Below are 17,168 nucleotides of genomic sequence, written 5' to 3' on the forward strand. Positions count from 1 at the left end.
CTTTTGTTTTGGTTATATGTTTTTGTTGGTTTTGGTTTTTAAACCTACAATATCACCTCTTAAAAAATTAAGGTAGACAAATTTGGGCTTTCAAGGACAAAATACACCAGTGTATTATATTAAATAAATAGGATCAGCAAGTAATCCCTATTAAAATAATCTTCACATGAAGTTATATTGACAGTACAATCAGAGCAAACAAACTTAAGTGAAGCAATGTGTGTCTACTCCTATTACAAATGCCAAATAACACAGCAGAAAACACTATAGATTCTATATTGGAGCATGCATTTTGAGATAATAAAATAAACTTTCAGATTTCAGGAAAAGGCAGGCTTCTGTCAGAACCAGAAATAAGGGTCATGTTTCTCCTGTGAAAGTGAACACATCAAAACAATTACTGTGCTGATGAAGGAAAAAACCAACACCTTACAATCAAAAATTAGGTAAACTGACCTCACAACACCTGTAGCAGTCACACCTGCAATACCTAAAGTCAAACTGAAGTGTCTTTTTGTTAATTTAGACATCAAAAAGTGAGGTCTTAATTTCATTTTCCTCCTTGTAGCAGTAGGTTAACTTGGAAATAAGCCCTTCCAAGTCTTCCCACTTCCCCCTCAAGAGCCAGCACTGGCCTATGTGCTTAAGGTACAACATGGCAATTAATACTATCTCCTAAATATCCAACATCAATCCAGTACTTTGCTCCTGAATCAATAAGTTATTATGGCCTCACACACTTGCTCATTCAGAATCATCTACATGATTGAGTTTGAGAGTGTTTGCTATGTGTTCATCCAAGATCAGATCTTCCCAGTTGGGAAGATGCAGTGAGGGGATATTTTTGCAATTAACATCTGGGAGGAGAAAAAAAAAAATCAACTCTCCTACCTCAAATATTATTATTTCTTAAATCAAGAATGTAACAGATAAATCCAACAATCTCAGACTGAGATTGAGCAAATACTACTACTTGTTTGGTACAGTATGCTGGATATATTGATAGGTAGATGACCTCATAGCAGTAAATTCTTCTCCAGTATTTTAATGTATTTTTATCCCTAAACAGTTTCCCCTGATCACAATACACAAATTAAGTTCACATACGGCTTTCCTACCTATGAGGCAAGGAGTGCAATCTCTCAGTTTTCCCTCAGGCAGGCTACAGAAAGATTCCAAATCTACCCACTGCTTTCCCATTCCCAGCACAAGGCATTTGGCTGTTCTTTGCCAGCTCCCTAAGTTCTGAACCAAATCTCCAGAAGGTAAAACAATGGAAAAAGAACCCTGAAAGCTTTCTCTACACCTCAGGTTCCTGAGCAAACCAGGAGTACAATTCAGCACGTAGCACCCAGTAATCAAGAACTACCCTGGTGTAGTCAACACTCACCACGATATTACCCCACAAGCAGAACCATTTACTTCCACAAGGCTACCAAGAGGATGAAAATATGTTCAAAATGCAACACAGTTGTACAGTTGGCCCACAAACTAAGACCCATGCTGGTGATATTCAGCATTACAAGCAGCTGCCACTGAGCCAGAGAAAACTGTAAGTGTTTTATTTTGGACACACAAAGGGAAGAGGCATAAAATATTTTTCTTAACTTCAGTCAATGCTGACAGCAAGACTCTCCCAACAGTGCTTCGTGCAGTATATAAATACTACTGGGCTTCACTCTGTATCAACAGTTTTCAACAGAAATCACCAAGAAATCTCATGAGCAAAGAGTATCCAAAATGATAGCTGGAACACAAATCCCAATTAAGCAGAACTTTGAAGAATTCATTCCCTTGCTTGCCACAGCACAAAAACTAAAACATCTTTCCTTGAGAAAAACTGATGCACTATGTTTTTCAACTTGCAGACGTTTGACAGAGCACTTTAGTCAAGTCTCTGTGCACATATCCTCAGTATCTAAAGTATGGTTCAGTGTGATACAGCTTTTCGGAAACAAATAACTTTTAGCATCACTCCACTGAACCAATTGCAGAGGAAATTTTGCTAATTGCAAGGAAAGCATGTGCCATTTTCAGGCCTAGATCAAGGGCTGCATCCACCTATTTTGACAGAAGAGATTAAGAGACAACAGTGGGAAGGTGAACAAGGAAAAACAGGGTTACTCACCGTGGAGGAGTAACTGTTTCCTTTTCTGTGTGCAGGTCCCCCAGCAGAGCTGGGAAGTTTCCTGGAGATGCCAAGAGAGGTTAGCTAGCCCTGCCCCTCAGCATATGACATCACATCCTCACACATTTCAAAAAGTGGTCTTATCCTTGGCCCGCAGTCTCAACACCTTCAGCCAAAGGACATTAAGAAAGCTCCTACCAGCATCTGTAGCAAGGATAGAACAATCCTGCATCCTAACTAACCAAGCTGTATTCTTACGTAGAGGGAAGCAAAAAATGGATGTTCTCTCAGTAACCCTGGTTTTGCTTCCCTAACCCAGCTTCTCGGGGTCACCTTGTTAAGAAGTAGGCTGGAAAGAAGCCAAGCCAATGGGAACCCAGTGGAACATCAGTGAAAGGCTTCTCAACCTGAGAGAGGTTTATACCATCTGCATTTGAAATAATCTTTCTCTGCACCATGAGAGTCATTGTAACACAAGGACATGGGTATCACTTACAGTGGCCCCTTGAGTAAAGGGGTACACAGACTGTGTGCACAGAAGCCTTACACATACCTGCACACATCCCATGGGGCACAGTGACCAGTACGTCGTGTTTCTGCAGGCACAGAATAAGCTGTGTATTCATTTTACCACAGCTCTGTCAGGGTTATTCACCACACCTCTGACTCTGTGGCTTTGAACACTTTAATTCACCCACAAAAAGCTACTGCTGTCATAAAGGGTTGCTCCTCAACACCCCTGGCAGCCTCAACTTTTTTTTCTCTTCCCCTCATAACTATCCATTTTATATTTCAAAAAAAAGTCATTCACAGCACAGACCTGAAATCAGTAGCATCTCTAAAGATAAAGAATGCTATGTGGAGTAATAGTATAAATACTCAGCACTGAGTCATGAAATAGCTTTCTATTAATTTGTTATGCATGGTACTTCAGAAGACTATTAATTCTCAAAAAAGATGTAGTTTAAATTCCTTGCTACTTACAGACTAAGAAATAAAAGTCAACACAAAGTGAGATGTATTAAAGTTATATTTCCTACTAAAATTTATTATTTTCAGTTCTGACAAGTTTCCATTATGCAGTTTGTTTGTGCATGGACTGCACAAATCTCTGCTGAACTGCCTACCTAAACACCTGCTCATGTATGACACATCCACAGCAACACCAATCATTTAAAACTGAGGGGCTACAATAGGATTTTCAGAAGGATATTGTTTATGTCATTCATGTAAAACACACATGCGAATTTTACTCCCAAAATTGAAAAGGAAAAAACAGAATTCACAAGGTACACGTAAGAACTGCTTAGTGTCAGAAAAAGTTGGAATGTTTTGAAACCTGAACTATTTATGCTCAAGTTCACTAAACAAAGAAATCCCTCTTCCAGCACTTCACAACAGCTGTGCTGATAGGTACACACACAGAGAGTATACTTCTGGATATACCCAGCCTACCCAAGTCAAGTGTTGGTCAATTGAACAATGAGTTTTCTGTACATGTATCACTTCTCAGTTCAGAGACTCTCAGTCATCAAAAGATAAAAAAAGGAATATGAGACACTCATGTATAAACCCGAAAACATCAAGCTAGACTGGCAGGAGATTTGAGGTGGCTCATGCCAGTGTACACAGTTGTAGGTAAACAAAGTCCTGAAACCTTTACCAGAACCAGTGTTTATTAAACCATGAAAATAAGGGTACAATCTGATTCTGTCTAACAAGAACATGCCAGACCAATGCCAGGGATTTTTATTCAATTTCAGCTTTATAAAACAATAATGTAAAAAAAAAAAAAAACAAAACAAAAAACCAGAAGCACTTAGTAAATTAACTGTTCAAGAAGCAAATCTATTTTCAAAAGCTAATAAACTGCTGAGTTGCAAACCACATACTCTTTAACAAGGAGCAATTAAGAGAGACATTTTGCAGTTATTGGGTACTTCCAGGTGCTTGACACTGAGGAACATAAAAAAAGCCTTGTAGAAATCCATAGAAATGGATCAAGGGACTTGTTCAAAACTTTTCAAGATGAAAAGTTTCTCTAAGTGAGCCGTGCAACAGACTTTCAAACCTTTCCATAAAATGCTGATGAATTGTAATAGCCTGTCTATAATGAAATTTAACAGAATCCTGAGTTAAAAGTATTCCTACAGTAAAACACAGTAGTCTGCACATTAGTGGAAAGGCCTTATATTTGCAACAGCTCCATTTTCCTACTGTAGAAATAATTTCCAAAGAATTGTAGTAACAACAAAACACCAAGCAGGACACCATTACCATGTTAGTGGAAGACTGGTCTCATATATTCATCTCTGTAATTTACTTTAAATCAGAAAGATTCAGAACTTCCATTCAAATGCACTCATTTTCTTCTCCCAAAACAATAATAACTCATTATACTCTTATCCCTCTAGAGGACCAGCATGTTTACATAATACTGTAATTTAAAATTCATCCATCCAAACAACCCGAAGCCTCTTATCTAATGCCTTGAAAGTTGATGCAACAGAACAGGTCAGTTATGAGAAGTAATAATGAAATAAGCATTTGGCCACCTTGTGACATCTGCGACATACAGCCAATATGGAATTTTCATAATTAGTTTTCCCTTTTATTTAAGCAAAAAAACCCTACTGCCTCCCTCAGTCAAGTCATCTTGCTTTGTACTACTCACTATTATGAGCAAATCATTTTGATCAATGATCAAATCAGGTACCACTGCCTCACAATTACAACCTGCTCCTAACCAAGAAAGCAGCTTTACTCCTTTATTCCTGCCACTGCTTTCCCCTGCCCGTCACCCAAGCAAGATCACAAACAGATCCCAAAAACAATGGCTGCAGAGATGTGGGTAGCTTTCAGCTGTGACACAGAAAAATGAGCCCCATGCATTTGGGGAAAGAAGCACCATGGTGAGGGGAGCAGCCTGCAAACGGAGAGAGTTCACAGTGCTAAGCTGTCACACCCAGCTCTCCATCCCGCCACACACACAGTTTTCCAGCTCATTCCAGCCACACAGTCCTTTTGCTGAGGTTCAAATTGCCCAGCTCCAAGCTCTCCCCCATCTAGGTGGCTCTCCATTTGTTCTAGAGGCTAGAGGATTGTAACAGAACAAATACTCATCATCTTCTTGGCCAAGACTTTTCAGGTATCCTTAACCATCACATTGAAGAGAAAGCTCACAGTGACACCCCCTCAGCTCTACTGTACAGCCAGCACAAACAGTCACGCTGCACCACCACTGCAGTTACCAGCTGCAGTTCACTGGAGTCAAGTGGCACAGGAGGTTTCTGACAAAACATCTCATGTGCCAGGTTTGGGTTGTTGTTTTTTTTAATTCTACATGTATACTTGTAACTTAAAACTTATCAAGCCAGTTACCAATACCTGCATTCACAAACATTTCTATAGTGCCATTTTAGGACCGGGAATATCATCAGCACTACTGGTAAGTACTAACTGTGAGTACACAGCACTTAAAACAAGGGTGTTCTGGCTAACAGACTTCATTACTTAGAATGTAAGCCCTTCTCTTTGAAATATCAGTGCTTTATGTGCATTCCCACTGTATATCATGGGAACAGACTTGGGAATATCAAAACTGCACCCCCAGAAACTCACAATAAAGTAACTACTAAAATCAAACTTTTCTCCTGTTTTAATAGCAAGTTCATCAGAAGAGACATCCTACATTCAAACTAGATATAGTTTTATGGACATAGGAAATAGAAAACAGTGTTTACAGGAAGCTGTCTCATACCCCTTTTTAAAATCAAAATATATCACTCCCATTACAAATATTGCAGTTATTTCTCAGGGAAGGAAGTGGAGGGAGTAAGGCAGTGGAAAGGACACCTTCCTCCTCTGTACAACACCCTCCTGTGACCCTTGCTTACATACACTAACCCATAGCAATAGAAAGCACATTTCAGAAGCAGCACCACTAGAATGACCACCGCCTGTTCTGGAGGGATGAACTCTGCCTCATCTCCCAGGATGCCAAACCCATAGTGACCGTTATAACTGTTATTGCTAAGCTGAATAAACTGACAGGGATCTAACATACATTTGGTGTCAAGTGCAACAGGATCTCCTTAAGTCCACTTTACTAGTCCAAAATACAATCCTCTGTGCACAAATGAACTCAGCTTCCCTCAGATTGTCTCCTTCATTAAAAATTCAAGTTCCGTTTGTAATCATGAAAATCATACAAAGAATAAGAACTAAAGCTTGCTTAAACAAAATGCATTCAACATTGGAGGGCAAATTCTGGTGTCCTGTGTAAAGTCACTGAAAAGGTAATTTCCCTTAGGTCTGTTTTTCAAAAGCCTTAACGCAAACAAAGTTTAGATGTCTGCTCACAGTGGGCAGAAGATGTTTCAGCAATATCTGTAAAGTCTGTCCAAAACCAGACAATGGTGGATTCTGAAGCTCTCCAGACATTTAGTAGAATTAACTACCGAGTTCCAAAATTCCAATTATTTGAGAGAAGTCTGATTTGATTTCTTGAGTAACAACATGAGAGAATGCTGGAATCATGTAAGTGGTCTATATTTAATAAGGCAGCACAGATAACCAACAGAATGAAACAAGTATTCCATAAAGTATACAAGCAATTTAAAGCTGATTAGAGGCTAATGTCCTCAACTGGTACATGGCTAGTTTACAGACCTTGCCCAGCAATATAAATTTTATTCTGAATTCCCACACCAAAACAAAATCCGAGACAGTCAACATGAACACCTTTTAACACCAGCTGCAATTTACTCTCCACAGGTGGTGAGCGTCTGTCTTCTACCAAATAGAACTTCAGTTACTGACAGTCAGATAGCCTAGACAAAGGTGCAAAAACTGCTTACTCTTATGAAGGTGTTCCTTCATCGATTAACAGATTACTATAGCTACAACAGGTTTTGGTTTTTTGGTTTTTTGTTGGGGGTTTTTTGTGGTGTTAAACATTTTTTGGGCCAAAACAGCCTTGTATTTTGAAGTTCAAGGCATTCAAGAAGAAAAAAATCCTTCTCCTTTGAAGAACCAACACCAGAAACTCTGTCCTTGAACCCATGAGCCAAACAAATTGCAAGCATGTAGTGCTTGCTGCCTAACAGATGTCAGGGCAGAATCCAGACTGCACCACCAAGCCATGCTGACATGCTCCCACATTCTCCCACTACGGACCAACAGCACATCACTGGTACAGGAACAGTTGATGCCTCCTGAAAGGGGTTGGAGTCCTTATCTTAGAAGGCAGTGATAATCAGCCCGAATGCCCTGCAATGCCTCTAACTCAAAGATTACTTCCCCGGATTTCTTACACTATGGTAAAAGCTGGCCTCCACAAACTTCTCCAGTTTAACAACTGTTCTAACATACACTCAAGAGGAGCCTCTCCCACTGTACGAGCAGCTCACAGACACTAGGCACACAAAGTAAAAATCTGAGAATGTATCAATGCTCTTTTGCATATTTAGTAGCAGGCATTTGGGCAAAAAAAGTCCTCAGCAATAACTTCATAGTCACCAAACACAGAGTGCTGCCACAAGCTTAACTGAAACCCTCCATATTTTAAACATAATATATAACAAATACCGAGATCAAACTTGTAATTGCCTCTAACATCACTCTTCCAACATACTTTCTCAAAGAAGTCCAAGCTAAAGCAGCAATCCTATCAGAAAAATACTCTGTTTTAAAGCCTGAACTGCTGTAATCAAACAGAAAGTTCCTATTACTTCCAAAATTAAAGTTTTCCTCAAGTGTTTTTCCTCATGTTCTACTGTTTGCTAGAACCAGGGGCCAGGTTCTGCTGTGACATCACTCACAGGGGTTTGAGCATGCAAACAGGACTTACTGATTTTGATTTAAGACAACAGTCAGCAAGAAGTTCAGTTCAGAACATTTATGACTTCACTAATGTTCCTGCCACCCTGAAGGAGTAAGCTGGCAATGCACTATGGGTTGAGGGCTTCATTTAGAGCAGGGGAAACACACGAGTAAAAGCCTACCTTCCACTTCCTTTACACGAAGCACATCAGAAATGCAGTGCTATCACCTACCTTTTTTGAAATATTTTCAGTCTGGCATGAAAAAACACACGTAACCTTCTTCCATGTTTTCAGTACTCAAGTGTTTCTCTAAGTCACTACCACAAATTTCTGAATCTTTATACTAGTAGAAAAGTTCCTTAACAACAGCCACTAGAAGCAGTTGAGTGATAATAGCAATAAAAAAAGCACTGAAAAACCAGCATGAAGTAGTAAAACTGCCAAGAATATTTGTGATATAAAAAGTAAATTCTACTTACAGATGAGCCACCCTTTCTCCTTTCAGAGGAGGCAGAACGTTCCCAGAACCAATCAAGCAGTTATGCACTATAGCAAGACACTGCTGCACATCATCTCTTAAAGAAAGAAGAAAACCTGATTACTTATATGTTAAATGCTTAATAATATAAAAAATGACAAACCATGTCTTTTTTGTTAAGTTTTCTAAAAGCTTTTTCGTTTAACTGTATCAGTTGTAAGCACAAGAGGGAGCACTACAGAAATCAAGCTGTGCTTTTTTAATCCCACCCAATTCTACTACACAACTCCAACATACTACTTCCTTTCCTGAAAAACTTGTTTTAGACAATTTATATTCTGAAACTGTCAAGATAACCTCAGTAGAAGGAGATTAACTAGTCTCAAAACAAAGAGCTTCACTCCCAAAAATTGTTTTGACGATTTTTATCTAAATCTCAGATAAAACCCCTGTGAAAGAACTCCTCACCTCAAGGCTACAAGTCCCTCCTACCACGAGTAGGATGAGGGAATACTCTTTTTGAGAGGATATTTACAGTCTGAAGACAAATTATAATGCCCAGTGATTGACTCCTTTCTGTGTTACTTTAAAGAATTACGGAATTCTTTTTAAAGCTATCTCATCTGAAGTAGTAGCCTTTAGTATACAGTTACAAATTTTGCCCTTCATTCTCATCTTTGTCACATGCAGTTCTGATTTGTAAAATAACTCATTTCAACCCTCAAGAAGTTCCTTAACTGAATAGCTCTTAGTGCTCATGCTCCACTTACCAACTCTAAATAGGTACGTTCAAAGGCTGTTAGAATTTTTTATTTTATCTTTTGTAACAGAAAAATCTTACTCTGAACCTCCTCATCAAAACCATTTGATTTCCAATTATTACTTAGTGGAATAGTGGAAGAAAAAGGTTTACAAGTATTCCAGCTCCAGGAATAGTGCCATCCACAGCAACAGCAGGCTCATCTAGCCTCCCATTTACTAGCATCTGTTACTCCCTCATCAACTAATGGCATTCTCTAGTCTTAGAGCTTTGCTCTCTTGCCTTCCAACTTAATTTTCAATTCATGCACTTGGTTGTGTTCTATGAAATCACCAGCATTTATTTGTTAGGTAGCACAGGGAAGTGTTAACCAAATCAAAGTCCAATGCTGTTATAAATTAACAGCTTGACATATAAGGTGTCAAAGAGAAAAGAAAAAACAAACATACAAACAAACAAACCAAAGACTTAAACAGGAAGCACAGCCTTTCTTCTTTTAGTCTAAATAAACTTTCTGACTACAGTTGGGTGGCATTGCTTTGTCAAGCATATATTGACTTTTTCATCTTAAAATCTGTGGGGCCTTGATCAAACAGAACAATGTTTACAAGTGTGATACCCTACACCCCGTTTCCTGTGGGGCTGCACTTTACAGCAGGAGGTAGAACATCACATTCTACAAACACCCACTGAGTATATATAGCTTCAAGGACACCAAGGTTTAACACACGAAATACAAGAATGTTCAAGATTTAATGCTTGTAAATAGCTTGAGCTATTTAATACTTGTGAATGCTTTAGCCAATACTAAACTCATGATCATCCTGTGTGTACTGAAGTGTCCTTATGAAGCCAGGGCTTCACACTAACAGAGTTTAACAAGATTGGGCAACAGTACTCTTGCCTCCATTCCATTAGTTATGCCACTGACTCTGCATTACCTCCTCAGTTTCAACATTGCGACTTTTTGCAGGGACACACTATGTACTCCATCTGTTTACTCCTAGGAAGGAAGTGGCAAGAGGCACAACTCCAGGCCCAATCCATTCTGTGTTCCACCTCATTGCTTAGGAACAGAAATAGTTTTGCCAAAACAACAAGGGAAGAGGCTAAAACAAGAGCTTTTTTATTGCTGACTACAGTTAAGTGGAAACATAATTTGTGGCATGTATTTAAAAAAAATTTTTAAAACCCAACAAACTCTTATTTTTTAAAAAAAGCATTTCTTCTGCTCAAAATAACGTTATCCATTTAATGAAACACACTTCAAGCCACTTGTACTCTTAAGAGGTAAAAATCTTGGAAATCTGGGAATATCATTGAAGACAGTGTAACATTTTATTATTTTACTCCTAGATTTTTGCAGTGCCAGTACGATTGGTAGCAACTTGAGTGGATGAGTGCCCCTGCTCCATAGCACATATCACCACTCACCTGGACATCTCCAGCTCTCCAATTGCATAGTGCTCTAGTCTGGTGAGCTCAGGCTGAAGAAAAGTATCCAGCAAATAAAAAGCAAAGTTTATTTCCTCAGATGAAGGAACATGCCACTGGATGTCCAAGTTCCACAGGTCACCTGGTTTACCCCAGTCCTATAGTAAATAGAGACGTTTCTTACTAATCCAACTATGCAACCAAGAGTCTTTTGAAAAAAATAAGCATTTAATATTACTAAAAAAGACCACACATGTGAATTAGCTACTGGTGTAAAGCAGTTAGCCTGACAAATCCAGGCAAAAAACCCAACACCACAATAAAACCAAATAGAAATCTTAAATCTACTATAATGTCTACAAGTGCCTGGAAGATAACCCATACCTGAAAGGACCAAGAGGAAAACGACTGTACTGGTCTCACTGAAATATGACTTAATTACTCCTTTGGCTGGACACAAATTCAGAAATACTCTTAAGCACAACTCAAATTTTTGATACTCTATGGAGAACATAAAAAAATCTAGCCCATTTAATAATTTTTCCTTTCAGTTTTGAACCACAATCAGGAACTTAATACTTTCATTTTACAAATAACAGAAGAAAGCTAAAGTTGAAGTTGGAATTTCTATACAATACTGGGTCATCCCATAACAAAGACACCTTTGGATATTCTGGCCTACAAAGAGCTCATACTTGCTATAGAATTAACACCACTCCAGTATTTGGAAAAGTCAGTGCTTATTACTAGCTCATGTTTAAACATGAAGTCCATGCCTAGGACTATAAATAGACCTTTGCCATCTTCACTTTCCATTTCCTGTCTTTTTCCAGTTTTACATGGTAATTTAGTATTTCCAAACTTCACCATCTGTTCCTGAAACACCTGACTAATTGGACTGGACAAAAAACTACAACTACAGTAACAGCTACTACTACTAACTACTACTCACTCAGTGTAGCCTGCTATTACCTCTCTTCCTAGGAAGAGCAGGCTAGTCATCTGTAAACATTACTTGAGAAAGTGCCAGAACTGTAGTTTTATACTGGCGCATGATAGTAAGTGTGTGAGTGACAACCTCAAGCTATTAATGGCAATCAAGAGCTGATACACAGTTTCTAAAGTAGCCACTGATGTATGGAACAGCAAAGTAACTGAGAATTTTTTCATTTTCGGAGAAGGAATTTAAAAAACCCCATTGTTTTTGTGTTAGGGCATTTAAGTAAGATCTTTTGTTTGCTTTTAAATAAGTACCTGACCGAACTGGATATTCCCATCAGTTTATAAAACTGTACTAGCTTTCAGTAACAAGCATTAGGTTACGTGAAGCTGTAAAGTTATGTAAAAGAACAATTTTCAGCACAAAACAGTTTTATAGTCAAATAGGCCAGCTGAAAACTGCTGCACTGTTCATCTCTAATACTGACCAATTGACCTCAGTTTTAACAGCAGACTAGCATATGACTTTTGACACTTACAGTCATTTTTACTATTTCCACTTTTACTTTCAATTTCCCTCAACCTCAGTGTAGAATCATTGTTGATTTGTTATTCTGCCTACCTGTAAAACACCAATTGTTTTGCACTAGTGTACTCATTTTCCCACGCACTCACCATTACTTCTTACATGTGACAACCACAATTATATGAGGGGGGACAAGGAAAGGTTGCAGCTCTCATCCACAAAAGCAGATGAAAGACTTAAGACTGTCCCAGTGCAAAAACACTTCCTGTGAGTGGATGCTTAAGTTCAAATGAACACCAAAATTGTCCTGTTAAACTTGAGACTTCACTGTTTATGCCAGTGCACTTAATAATGGTTGGGTCTCAGATGCAGCACAATGCCCCAACAGTAGCAGGCACTCTCCCTATGCATTATCTTCTTGCAGTCATGCAGTCATTGTAAAACACACGTCACAAAACACCAGTATGTCAGGCTATAAAACTAATCAGAACAGTCAGGATTCATTTTTTGCTGTCAATATCATTTTAAGTAACTTGTAATTTGCTACATGGTTCAAAGCATCTTTCAATTACACTTTCCATTGCTGCTACCTATGTTCAGATATCTAATAAAAACAAATAATATAGTATATGATTGATTTTTTTAAAAGTCAAATCCTCTAATCCTAAATAAATGAAAATCCTTGCCTTGATAGGAAAGTATTCAGAAAGAGGCTTGTCAAAGCCACCTGGCACACTGCAGTACTCTGTGGGGTAGATAAGTGTAGCAGAACGAAGAAGATGGTGCAGTAGGTTACAAGACAGAATGTAACCCTGCTTACAGGTTAAATGTAGGGTTCGCTGCAGTATCTTCCCAAGCTGCTCCCTGTACGGTAGCAACTTCTTTCCATCCACTCGTGTGATCTGATAGGAAAGACAAGCATTCCAAAGGTAAACACCACTGACTTGGGTCCCGAGCAGTAAAGAGAGGATGACACTGCTCAAACGAGCCTCCACCAAGTTTCATTCTGCACATCTCACTGAATTCCAATTCAAGACTGAACTTGCACAAGGACTTCCACTTCTACTGATAGTGGAAGAGTTTAGGGAACACATAACAACTGTGATACACATTGCTTTTTGACCCCCTTCAAAATTTTATAGCACTACTCATATACATTTTAAAATTAATTTTAAAAGGTTTATCTTTAGTAAAAGCACCTTATGTTTTTCCCTGTATTGATCCCTCTTCTTTCTCTATCCCTCAATAATTGCATTGAATGATTAATTTTATTCCACATACACACTATATGTTTATTTTCTTCCATCAGCAGCCACTTATGTCCCATTCAGTTAGCTAAGAAGTTAAGCAGTGTCATTCGTTCGACATTTACTCTCTTTTAATAGAGGTTTATTTTCTTTTTCTTTCAAGGGCATTAAAGAGGATTCAATGATATACATGCAAGGGAAGAACAGTTTTTGCAATACCTCTGACAAAAGCTGAAGATTCCAAAGTAGCTCCTTATCTAGTTCTTCATCATGTAATACATCATCATCTAGAGGAACAAGTGATAAGTACTGCTGTGACAATACTGCAAACAACTTCTCCAAACAGGCAAAATCATCAGATGCTTCCATGCCCAAAGTTTACTCCCAACCCTTCTACTCCAACCTTCCAATTCACATTGCACCCATGTCCAACGGGAAGTTACTTCAGCCCATTTAACATCTTGAATGCTTTTTGAGAGTGTGAGGAATAACTGGAGACATTTTAAACAGCCACATTTTTCAAGAAGCATGCTCCTGGAGCCTGATAGATTTCTATCTTCAAATTACACATGAATAGTTTCTGGTTTGCTTTTTAGACAAAATAATGGACAGAATTCATTTTCCTTCATTGAAATGAAGTTGTGGAAAACATACAGGAGTTTTAAAGATTATTTTCATGTTTAACAAAATTCAACTCAAAACAAAGGAAGTAACACTAGAAGTCTTAAAAACTTACTGACTGTGAGGTGAGTTATAACGTTGCAGCAATGTGGCACAAAGAGCTTCAAGGATTCCTCAGGACGACACTGGAAACAGGATCAGAAACAGCCCATTTGAAGAAAAGATGGAACTCTACACACACGGATAAAAATCTTCTGACAACATTATTGAAAAGGAGAGGATAATAAGATTTTATCTCAACTCCAATTCAACCCCGAGTCATCCTGACTTCCTGATTTTTAAACATGCAAGAAAACCTCAAATTCACCATAAGTGCAAGAAAAAGACTTTGTGAATTAACCTCCTGAAATATCACTAGATGTAACCATCCAATTTTAGAAGACATAATATTAAGAACCACCTGACATGAAAAAGATCTTGCATAATAAAAAAACATTGGTATTGGCTTTTTTTCTTTTTCAAACTAAAGATCAAGCGAAGTCAAGAGTATTTTCTCTCACTTTTACTGCAGCTCGGCACATATCAGCAACCATGCGACCAGCAACTCTTGTCTCAAATATATTTGAAACAGCAAAGTTGAAAACCTTCTCCAAGGCAACCTAGAAATGAGTACAAAAATACAGAGGTTATTTCTTTTTTAAAAAACAAAACAGGTATCGTGTTTGATGCTACACAGAAGGCAGCATCTGTATGTAATAATGTATTGTTTTAAAAAAGAAGCTTGCAACTGTGATTTCACATTAAAGAAATCAGAATAAAGACACAGAGAATGCAGTTCTGCAGAATGCTTAAAGGTGAGAAAAATTTAACTACCATCACAATTGAAGCTGACAGTACCATGGAATACAGATTAAAAATGTAAGTGAATAGTAACTGCTCAGGAAGAAATCCAAAAATATTATCAGTACACGTGACTTGCACCCCCTGCAACACCTCTGTCTAACTGTACAACTACTGCCTTGAGTAGAATAACAAAGGCTGCTACAGAAGTAGCAATAACAGAAGGTTTGTCCAAATAGGTTTGATTTGTAAGTTTTAACTTTTTTCATCTTATTTATTGTAACACTCACAGTAACACACTGTAACTGGAAAATACGTAAGTGTCCATTATCATTACCATTACTCCATTACAGGAAGGTCTACATTTCCCTACTCTTGAGGGTTTAAAAGCAAAACACAGGGTGCTGTAACGGCTGACATAATGGGACACTGCCTTCAGCTGGAGATTCTAAAATATTCACTTGGGAAAGGAAGAGAAGGGCAGATAAATCTTGTTGACTAAGGTAAGCTTAGGGTGCTTCTGAGAAACCACACAGAAAGAGATATTTCCTTGAGTAGAGTCACAGTCCTCTGAAAACTATACTATTTCACATGCAAATGATGTAAAGCCAGAACATCCCTTAGATAACAAAGAAATGGGGAATTAACTATCAACTATTTAAGTGGCCAGCATAATTTAAAGAAGTTAATTACCATCCAATGCCTTGCAAGGCAAACTGAATCATGTACAGTGTAGATTGCATGCCATGAACAACTAACAACCAGGAAAAAGACAAATACTTAATGACAACAAAGAACAAACTTAGGACTTCGATTCACCAAAAGATGCCAGACAAAATCCTACCAAAGCACCCAGTGCAATGGTTCAAAAGGTACAAAACCTGGCATCTCCGAATACATCCATCATGTGATGTGAACTGATTAAGCATTAACAGCAAAAGACATGAAAAATCACAGCCTAAAATGGTCAAGCAATAAAATAAGCTGTTAGAATGATTTCTCCTATGAGAGTATCAAGAACTTTAGGGCTCTCTACTGATGTACACGAAGTTGTAAAGCAAACTGACACCAAGTCCTAAACTTCCCCCTCAACCCTTTCAATGGTTGAAAGTGAAAGTTCTCACCAGGACAATGAAGGAAGGACAGAAGAATCTGAACACCACCAGTCTTTGGCAACAGAAAATTAAGTCTCAAAGTTAGATGGAAAGCCCATGTTCCACATACCTTAAAGATATCCTTTGAGCACTGAGTCAGGATTGTACTGAACGTAGAAGAGAGGCCTAATTCCACCAGACTCTCTAGATGAGTCATTTTCTCTGTTTCAGTCTCCTCTCTGGTTTGTTCTAGAGTGCTGCTCTCGATAAGTCCAAAGCATCTACACAAATACAGTAAGTACCAAGTTAGCAAGACGAACTCAATAGTTGTATTCAGTCCTCCATGCCAAGCTTTGACCCACCCTTAACTTACCTATCCATGAACTGCAGTACAAAATCCTCAAATTCAGCAGTTGCAGAGCACAACTCTCTTTCCACCTACAGTGTTCCAATGTAAAAAAGCACAAGAGTTTGGCTTTTCTTAAGGAAACATAACATGAACTTCATTTCCTACATCAACTGCTTCAAAAACACTCCCAATTTGTAAGTGATAAGACTACAGCGTATTTCCCATTAAAGTCTGTATAGTCTCCAGTACGCTAGATGAAACAATTACTAAATTTTCTTGACACTGCCCTGTCCAATTTCCTGGCCTGGATGTTTAGCCAAATCACCTCTCAGGATGGAATGAGAACTGACTCCGTGGATACAACCTCTGGCCTCACTACCCAGCTTCCCTTCCAGCACTGAGTGCCAGCTGTGGGGTCAAGACTTTGCTCTGCTGACAGATTTACATCAAACATTCAGCTCCTTGAGTGCCAGAGCCCTGGGGCAATGACATGAACCTTCTCCCAGGAGCTGAGCATTCAGAACCTGTGTGACCTGTAGCTAGGAGCAGTTCTCTGAGCAACAAGACTCATTCAGCACTGGATGAGGACTTTCCCTAGCAGGTGTAAGTGTCACAGCAGGCACGGCCGCTGCTGGCCCCTCTGTAGGGTCAGACACAGCCTCTCCAGTTCTGCTTCCACACTTCTATGGAAAGCAGAAGCAAAAGCCTAGTGAGAAGCAGAGAAACAAACTCCTTCCCACTCTCTCCTGTGTTTTTTGCTATGTGAAAATGAAAACCACAAAGTATTAGAACAATGCTGGGGAAATGGAGTGCCAAGAGCTGTGACACCAGAGGTATGTACCACCAGCCCTCCCAAAGAGCACACGGAGAAAGGACCATGTCTAACAACAAAGGGGTAGCACAGGGTAAAACGCACAAGATGAGGCT

The 17,168-nt window shown here is 38.8% G+C and overlaps 1 protein-coding gene across 3 annotated transcripts in view; it reads right to left on the reverse strand.

Moving 5' to 3' along the window:
- The window catches only part of PSME4 (proteasome activator subunit 4), a 68,076-nt gene that overhangs the window by 26,506 nt on the left and 24,402 nt on the right, over positions 1 to 17,168 (reverse strand). For all 3 annotated transcript variants that reach the window (XM_074902975.1, XM_074902880.1, XM_074903067.1), the window contains 8 exons: positions 16,266 to 16,330; positions 16,023 to 16,173; positions 14,519 to 14,617; positions 14,074 to 14,143; positions 13,557 to 13,624; positions 12,777 to 12,992; positions 10,626 to 10,783; positions 8,433 to 8,528 (listed from right to left, as the gene is read on the reverse strand). In XM_074902975.1, the coding sequence (XP_074759076.1) occupies positions 8,433 to 8,528; positions 10,626 to 10,783; positions 12,777 to 12,992; positions 13,557 to 13,624; positions 14,074 to 14,143; positions 14,519 to 14,617; positions 16,023 to 16,173; positions 16,266 to 16,330 (923 nt within the window). The remainder of the gene's footprint in view (positions 1 to 8,432; positions 8,529 to 10,625; positions 10,784 to 12,776; positions 12,993 to 13,556; positions 13,625 to 14,073; positions 14,144 to 14,518; positions 14,618 to 16,022; positions 16,174 to 16,265; positions 16,331 to 17,168) is intronic.

This window comes from Athene noctua, chromosome 1, assembly GCF_965140245.1.
Source record: "Athene noctua chromosome 1, bAthNoc1.hap1.1, whole genome shotgun sequence".
Lineage (NCBI taxonomy): Eukaryota > Metazoa > Chordata > Aves > Strigiformes > Strigidae > Athene > Athene noctua.